This window comes from Scyliorhinus torazame, chromosome 20, assembly GCF_047496885.1.
Source record: "Scyliorhinus torazame isolate Kashiwa2021f chromosome 20, sScyTor2.1, whole genome shotgun sequence".
Taxonomy (NCBI): Eukaryota; Metazoa; Chordata; class Chondrichthyes; order Carcharhiniformes; family Scyliorhinidae; genus Scyliorhinus; species Scyliorhinus torazame.
Genome location: NC_092726.1, coordinates 314,436 through 322,563, shown reverse-complemented (window position 1 = coordinate 322,563; position 8,128 = coordinate 314,436). Strand labels below are relative to the sequence as shown.

Below are 8,128 nucleotides of genomic sequence, written 5' to 3'. Positions count from 1 at the left end.
TACAGTGCAGAAGGAGGCCATTCGGCCCATTGAGTCTGCACCGGCCCTTTGACAGAGTACCCTACCGAAGCCCACACCTGCACCCTATCCCTGTAACCCAGTAACCCCACCCCACCTTTTTGGACACTAAAGGCAATTTAGCGCGGCCCAATCTGACTAACCTGCACATCTTTGGACTGTGGAAGGAAACCGTGTCACCAGGAGGAAACCTACGTAGACAAGAGGAGAACGTGCAGACTCTGCACAGACAGTGACCCAAGCCCGGAATTGAACCCGGGTCACTGGTGCTGCGAAACAACTGTGCTAACCACTGTGCTACCCTGCTGCCTACAGGGGAAATAGGAATATGGGAGGATCAATGAGTGGCTTGGGGCATGGTGCAGGAAGGACACCTTCAGATATTTGGGCATTGGGATGAATCCTGAGGCAGGTAAATTCTACGATATTCAAAGGGAAGGGTTTGCACCCTAATTGCAATGGGACCAATGTTCTTGTAGGGAGGTTCACTAATGGGGTTAAGGAGAGTACAAATGGAAGTACAAATGAGGAAAAGGTGTTGGACAGTACCAGAGAATGGTGTCATTCCATTTTAAACAAGACCGCAAGAAACTGAAGAATATGAAGTCAGGATAACAATACATGTATGTAAATGCACAAACTGTGCTGAACAAAGTTGGTGAGCTGCACACAGAGTGCGAGAGTCTGATGTGGCAATGGAAGTGGTCAGCAACGATGGCTGGGTGATGGCGAGCACTGCTGCCTCACAGCGTTGGGAACTCGGGTGACTTTGTGGAGTTTGCACGTTCTCCCCGTGTCCGTTCCGGTTTCCTCCCACAGTCCAAAGGCGTGCGGGTTAGGTGGGGTTATGAGGTGGCGGGGTTGGGCGGGGTGGTAGTCCTGGTTAGCATTGACATGAGAGGGTGGGTGCACACTGAATGGCCTCCCTCTGCTCTGTAGGGAGGGGCAATGGTGCTGAGTGAAGAGGTTGTGCTGTCCACTCAGATGCTGATGTGGGATCCCAGTGAGGGATTGAGCAGCCAGTCTGCTGCACAGAACCTGCCTGGGAATCCCTGCCCCACATCCCGGCCATCGAGGGAATGTGAGGGTCAATCCCGCCATCCCCAATGGGACATTCCTGACCCTCATTATCCTCCCTCCGCGGCCACGGTATCTGCGCATGCGTTGCCGATGCGAAGGCGCGGCCGATCTCTCTGTGACGTCGACGCGACCTGTGTGACGTCAGCACGTCGCGCCCTGGTGACGTCATCGTGCTGCGCGGTATCCTGGACACTCGGCCGGGCGGGGATGGCGAAGAGGCGGATCCTCAAGGTAAGGGCGACGGGAGGGGAGCCACCGGGTCGCAGGCCCCCCCACCTCCCCCCTCACGATCCCCCACCCGCTCACTAAGGCCCGGTGAGAGAGGGGGAGAGGGGGCGGGGGTAGGGTGGGGGGAGAGGGGGGTGGGGGAGAGGGGGCGGGGGTAGGGTGGGGGAGAGGGGGCGGGGGTAGGGTGGGGGAGAGGGGGCGGGGGTAGGGTGGGGGAGAGGGGGCGGGGGTAGGGTGGGGGAGAGGGGGGTGGGGGAGAGGGGGGTGGGGGAGAGGGGGGTGGGGGAGAGGGGGGTGGGGGAGAGGGGGGTGGGGGAGAGGGGGGTGGGGGTAGGGTGGGGGAGAGGGGGGTGGGGGGTAGGGGTGGGGGAGAGGGGGGTGGGGGTAGGGTGGGGGAGAGGGGGTGGGGGTAGGGTGGGGGAGAGGGGGGTGGGGGTAGGGTGGGGGTGGGGGTAGGGTGGGGGAGAGGGGGGTGGGGGGTAGGGGTGGGGGAGAGGGGGGTGGGGGTAGGGTGGGGGAGAGGGGGGTGGGGGAGAGGGGGCGGGGGTAGGGTGGGGGAGAGGGGGGGTGGGGGTAGGGGTGGGGGAGAGGGGCGGAGGGGAGAGGGGGGCGGGGGTAGGGTGGGGGAGAGGGGGGCGGGGAGAGGGGGCGGGGGTAGGGTGGGGGAGAGGGGGCGGGAGAGGGGGCGGGGGTAGGGTGGGGGAGAGGGGGGGCGGGGGTAGGGTGGGGGAGAGGGGGCGGGGGTAGGGTGGGGGAGAGGGCGGGTGGGGGAGAGGGGGAGGGCGGGGTAGGGTGGGGGAGAGGGGGGCGGGGGTAGGGTGGGGGAGAGGGGGGCGGGGAGAGGGGGTGGGGAGAGGGGGGCGGGGAGAGGGGGGCGGGGAGAGGGGGCGGGGGGTAGGGTGGGGGAGAGGGGGACGGGGAGAGGGGGCGGGGGTAGGGTGGGGAGAGGGGGCGGGGGGTAGGGTGGGGGAGAGGGGGCGGGGGTAGGGTGGGGAGAGGGGGCGGGGGTAGGGTGGGGGAGAGGGGGACGGGGAGAGGGGGCGGGGGTAGGGTGGGGGAGAGGGGGCGGGGGGTAGGGTGGGGGAGAGGGGGCGGGGGTAGGGTGGGGGAGAGGGGGCGGGGGTAGGGTGGGGGGGCGGGGGTAGGGTGGGGGAGAGGGGGCGGGGGTAGGGTGGGGGAGAGTGGGGGAGAGGGGGGTGGGGGAGAGGGGGCGGGGGTAGGGTGGGGGAGAGGGGGCGGGGTAGGGTGGGGGGGCGGGGGTAGGGTGGGGGAGAGGGGGCGGGGGTAGGGTGGGGGAGAGGGGGGTGGGGGAGAGGGGGGTGGGGAGAGGGGGGCGGGGGGAGGGTGGGGAGAGGGGGGCGGGGGGAGGGTGGGGGAGAGGGGGGCGGGGGTAGGGTGGGGAGAGGGGGCGGGGGTAGGGTGGGGAGAGGGGGCGGGGGTAGGGTGGGGGAGAGCGGGACGGGGAGAGGGGGTGGGGTAGGGTGGGGGAGAGGGGGCGGGGGTAGGGTGGGGGAGAGGGGGCGGGGGTAGGGTGGGGGAGAGGGGGCGGGGGTAGGGTGGGGGAGAGGGGGGTGGGGGAGAGGGGGGCGGGGGCAGGGTGGGGGAGAGGGGGGCGGGAGAGGGGGCGGGGGTAGGGTGGGGGAGAGGGGGCGGGGGTAGGGTGGGGGAGAGGGGGCGGGGGTAGGGGGGGAGAGGGGGGCGGGGGCAGGGTGGGGGAGAGGGGGGCGGGGGCAGGGTGGGGGAGAGGGGGCGGGGGTAGGGTGGGGAGAGGGGGGCGGGGGCAGGGTGGGGGAGAGGGGCGGGGAGAGGGGGCGGGGGTAGGGTGGGGAGAGGGGGCGGGGGTAGGGTGGGGGAGAGGGGGGTGGGGGAGAGGGGGCGGGGGTAGGGTGGGGGAGAGGGGGGTGGGGGAGAGGGGGGTGGGGGAGAGGGGGGTGGGGGAGAGGGGGGTGGGGAGAGGGGGCGGGGGTAGGGTGGGGGAGAGGGGGGCGGGAGAGGGGGTAGGGTGGGGGAGAGGGGGGCGGGGGTAGGGTGGGGGAGTGGGGGCGGGGGTAGGGTGGGGAGAGGGGGGTGGGGAGAGGGGGGGGGGAAGGGTGGGGGAGAGGGGGGCGGGGAGAGGGGGCGGGGGTAGGGTGGGGGAGAGGGGGGCGGGGGCAGGGTGGAGGAGAGGGGGGCGGGGGCAGGGTGGAGGAGAGGGGGCGGGGGCAGGGTGGGGGAGAGGGGGCGGGGGTAGGGTGGGAGAGTGGGGGCGGGGGTAGGGTGGGAGAGGGGGCGGGGGTAGGGTGGGAGAGAGGGGTTGGGGGTAGGGTGGGAGAGAGGGGTTGGGGGTAGGGTGGGGTAGGGTGGGAGAGAGGGGGTGGGTGGATGGGGTGGAGAGGGGGCGGGGTGGGGGTTGATGAAGGGGAGGAAGGGAATGGGGTGGAGGGAGCTGGTGGCGAAAGATAAATCCCAGTGAGGAAAAAGGTTTCTAGGAAGTGGGTGAATCAACCCCGGTTAGCCAAGGAAATTCAGGATATTATTAAGCTGGATGTCCACAGAGTGGTGAGCCAAGAGGATTCAAAAGCTTTAAAAGCCAAGAAAACTTAACCAAAAAATTATACAGTGAATCGATAAACTATGACGATGAATTAACAAGTAATAAAATTCAGAATGAGACTGGGAAAATAATCATGGGGAAGTGGGAAATGGTGTCGATCTTTGCAGTGGAAGACAAAATCTGAAATGATCAAGGAACGAAAAGAGAAGAACTAAATACAGTACTGACCACCAGAGACAGGAACGAAGAAAATTAATGGTACTAAAGATGTCACCTGGACCTAATGGATTGCATCCGAAGATATTAAAGGAAGTTGCTACAAAGATAGTGGATGCAGTGCTCATAATCTTCCAATAATCCTTAAATTCTGGAAAAGTGCCATTTGGGGGGGGGGGGGGGGGGTGGAGCAGAGAGGGGGTGGGAGAGAGTGTGGGTGAGGGGAGGGGGAGATGTGGATAAAGGAAGGGGACGGACCTGGGGGTTGTGAGGCCGCAGTGCTAACCACCGCACCACTGTGGTGGCTAGGCCAGGATTTGTTATGTCTCCATTTGCCCTTGAGAAGATGACTCTGGGCTGCCTACTTTGAACCACTGCAGTCCACGTACTGTAAGATCGCCTGTGGTGCTGTTTGGGTGAGAGCCACGTCTCTGACCCGGCGACAACAGCGAGCCGGCAATGTATTTGCGAGTCAGGATATTTGTGTGGCTTGGAGCAATCTGCCAGGTGGTGGCGTTCCTTGGATTTCTGGATGGTGTTTGAAAGGCGCTGTCTATGGAGTGTTGGTGAGTTCCTTTGTGCATCTTGCAAATGGAACACACTGCTGACTGTCCTGGGGGGCGGGGGGTAGTGGATGTTTGTGGGAGGGGTGCCAATCAAGCGAGTTGCTTTGTCCTGAATGGTGTAAAGCACCTCGAGTGTTGTTTGCAAGTGGAGAGTATTCTGTCACACTCCTGACTTGTGCTCTGCAGACTGTGGACGGGCTTTGGGGAATGAGCAGGTAAGTGACAGGCTGCAGGATTCCTAGCCACTCACTGCTCTTGTAACCACAGTATTTATATGGTTAGCCAAGTTGAGTTTCTGATAAGTGGTAACTGTCAGGATGATATTGGGGGATTCTGTGATGATTATGCCTCGATTAACAGGATTTGAATGTCACTGGTGTGATGGTTAGATTCTGTTGATTCTGGATATTGTCCAGGTCTTGCTGCATTCAGTCTGTTTCTTTATCTGAGGAGTTGTGAATTGCGCTGAACATTGTGCAGCCATTGGGGAATATTTCCCCCCCCTCCCCTGCTGACCTTACGATAGAAGGTCATAGAAAAATAGGTGGCCGTTTGGCACTTTGAGCCTGCTCCACCATTCATTATGATCATAGCTGACAATCCAACTCTAGCCTAATCCCGCCTTCCCCTCCATAGCCTTTGGTCCCCTTCGCCCCAAGTGCTATATCGAACCTTCTTGAAAACATACAATGTTTTGGCCTCAACTACTTCCTGTGGTAACGAATTCCACAGGCCGACCACTCTCTGGGTGAAGAAATTTCTGCTCATCTTTGTCCAAAAAGCAGTCTGCTAAACCATCGCTGCACTCCCTTTAGACCAAGAACATCCTTCCTCAGATAAGGAGATCAAAACTGCACACAGTATTCTAGGTGTGGCGTCAAACAAGGCCCTACACAATTGCAGCAACACATCCCTGCTCCTGTACTTGAATCCTCTCGCAATGAAGGCCAACATACCATTCGCCTTCTTCACCGACTGCTACACCTGCACGCTTACCTTCAGTGCCTGGTGTACGGGGACACCCAGGTCTCATTGCATATTACCCCTTTCCGATAATAGTCTGCCAAAGTGGCATCTGCCATTCATTTGCCCACTAGCTCAACTTGTCCAAATCACACTGAAGGATCTCTGCATCCTCCTCACAGCTCACCCTCCCACCCAGCTTTGTGTCACTGCAAATTTGGAGATATAACATTTCGCTCCTGCATCTAAATCATTAATATATATTGTGAATACCTGGGGTCCCAGCACCGATCCACTGCCTGCCATTTGCAAAAGACCCGTTAATTCCTATTTTTTCGGTACACTACCCTAATCCCATGCACGTTAATTTTCCATGCTTATTTCTTATGTGAGCCTTCTGAAAGTCCAAATAAACAACATCCACTGACTCCATCTCATCAACTCTTCTTGTTCCATCCTCTAATAATTCCAGTGGATTTGTCAAGCATGATTTCCCCATCATAAATCCATGCTGACTCTGTCCAATCCTGCCAATGCTTTCTAAGTGGACGGCTATAAAATCTTTGAAAATTAATTCTAGACTTTTCCCCACTACCAAAGTCGGGCTCACTGGTCTATAATTCCTTGCTTTCTCTCGAGCTCCCTTATAAATAGTGGAGTTACATTTGATGCCATACTCCCATCAAATGCTCCTTTATGCCAAGGACTGTCACTGTCATATTACATAGATCATTACAGCGCAGTACAGGCCCTTCGGCCCTCGATGTTGCGCCGACCTGTGAAACCACTCTAAAGCCCATCGACACTATTCCCTTATTGTCCATATGTCTATCCAATGACCATTTGAATGTCCTCACTGTTGCAGGCAGGACAGGGGAATAGATAGAGTAGACAGTCAGAGACTTTTTCCCCGGGTGGAACAAACCATTACAAGGGGACATGAATTTAAGGTGAAAGGTGGAAGATATAGGAGGGATATCAGAGGTAGGTTCTTTACCCAGAGAGCAGTGGGGGCATGGAATGCACTGCCTGTGGAAGTAGTTGAGTCGGAAACATTAGGGACCTTCAAGCAGCTATTGGATAGGTACATGGATTACGGTAAAATGATATAGTGTAGATTTATTTGTTCTTAAGGGCAGCATGGTAGCATTGTGGATCGCACAATTGCTTCACAGCTCCAGGGTCCCAGGTTCGATTCCGGCTTGGGTCATTGTCTGTGTGGAGTCTGCACATCCTCCCTGTGTCTGCGTGGGTTTCCTCCGGGTGCTCCGGTTTCCTCCCACAGCCCAAAGATGTGCAGGTTAGGTGGATTGGCTATGATAAATTGCCCTTGGTGTCCAAAATTGCCCTTAGTGTTGGGTGGAGGTGTTGACTATGGGTAGGGTGCTCTTTCCAAGAGCCGGTGCAGACTCAATGGGCCGAATGGCCTCCTGCACTAAATTCAATGATAATCTATGATTAATCTTGGACAAAGGTTCGGCATAACATCGTGGGCCGAAGGGCCTGTTCTGTGCTGTATTTTTCTATGTTCTATTCCACACCCTTAATACTCTCTGAGTAAAGAACCTACCTCTGACATCTGTCTTATATCTATCTCTCAATTTAAAGGTATGTCCCCTCGTGCTTGACATCACCATCCGAGGAAAAAGGCTCTCACTGTCCACCCTATCCAATCCTCTGATCATCTTGTATGCCTCAATTAAGTCACCTCTTAACCTTCTCTCTAACGAAAACAGCCTCAATCACTCAGCCTTTCCTCATAAGATCTTCCCTCCATACCAGGCAACATTCTGGTAAATCTCCTCTGCACCCTTTCTAGATTGGGAAGTCTACAAAAACAAACAGAGGATAACAAAGAGAGAAATAAGGAAAGAGAGGATCAATATGAAGGTAGGCTAGCCAGTAACATTAGGAATGATAGTAAAAGTTTCTTTAAATACATTAAAAACAAACAGGAGGCAAAAGTAGACATTGGGCCGCTCCAAAATGACGCTGGTAATCTAGTGATGAGAGACAAGGAAATAGCTGAGGAACTAAATAAGTACTTTGCGTCAGTCTTCACAGTAGAAGACATGAGTAATATCCCAACAATTCAGGAGAGTCAGGGGGCAGAGTTGAATATGGTAGCCATTTTTTCGGAATGGCAACCGGTGACGAGTGGTGTCCCGCAGGGTTCAGTGTTGGGGCCACAGCTGTTCTCTTTATATATTAACGATCTAGATGACGGGACTGGGGCATTCTGGCTAAGTTTGCCGATGATACAAAGATAGGTGGAGGGGCAGGTAGTATGGAGGAGGTGGGGAGGCTGCAGAAAGATTTAGACAGTTTAGGAGAGTGGTCCAAGAAATGGCTGATGAAATTCAACGTGGGCAAGTGCGAGGTCTTGCACTTTGGAAAAAAGAATAGAGGCATGGACTATTTTCTAAACGGTGACAAAATTCATAATGCTGAAGTTCAAAGGGACTTGGGAGTCCTAGTCCAGGATTCTCTAAAGGTAAACTTGCAGGTTGAGTCCGTAATTAAG

At 57.3% G+C, this 8,128-nt stretch overlaps 1 protein-coding gene across 1 annotated transcript in view; it reads left to right on the top strand.

Annotated features, from left to right (window-relative positions):
- The first annotated feature begins 1,228 nt into the window (after window positions 1–1,228).
- Window positions 1,229–8,128, top strand: part of LOC140396796 (ubiquitin-conjugating enzyme E2 D4-like) — a 39,303-nt gene continuing 32,403 nt past the window's right edge. Inside the window, exon 1 of the mRNA XM_072485519.1 lies at window positions 1,229–1,329. Coding sequence (XP_072341620.1) covers window positions 1,306–1,329 — 24 coding nt within the window. The 5' untranslated portion in view covers window positions 1,229–1,305. The remainder of the gene's footprint in view (window positions 1,330–8,128) is intronic.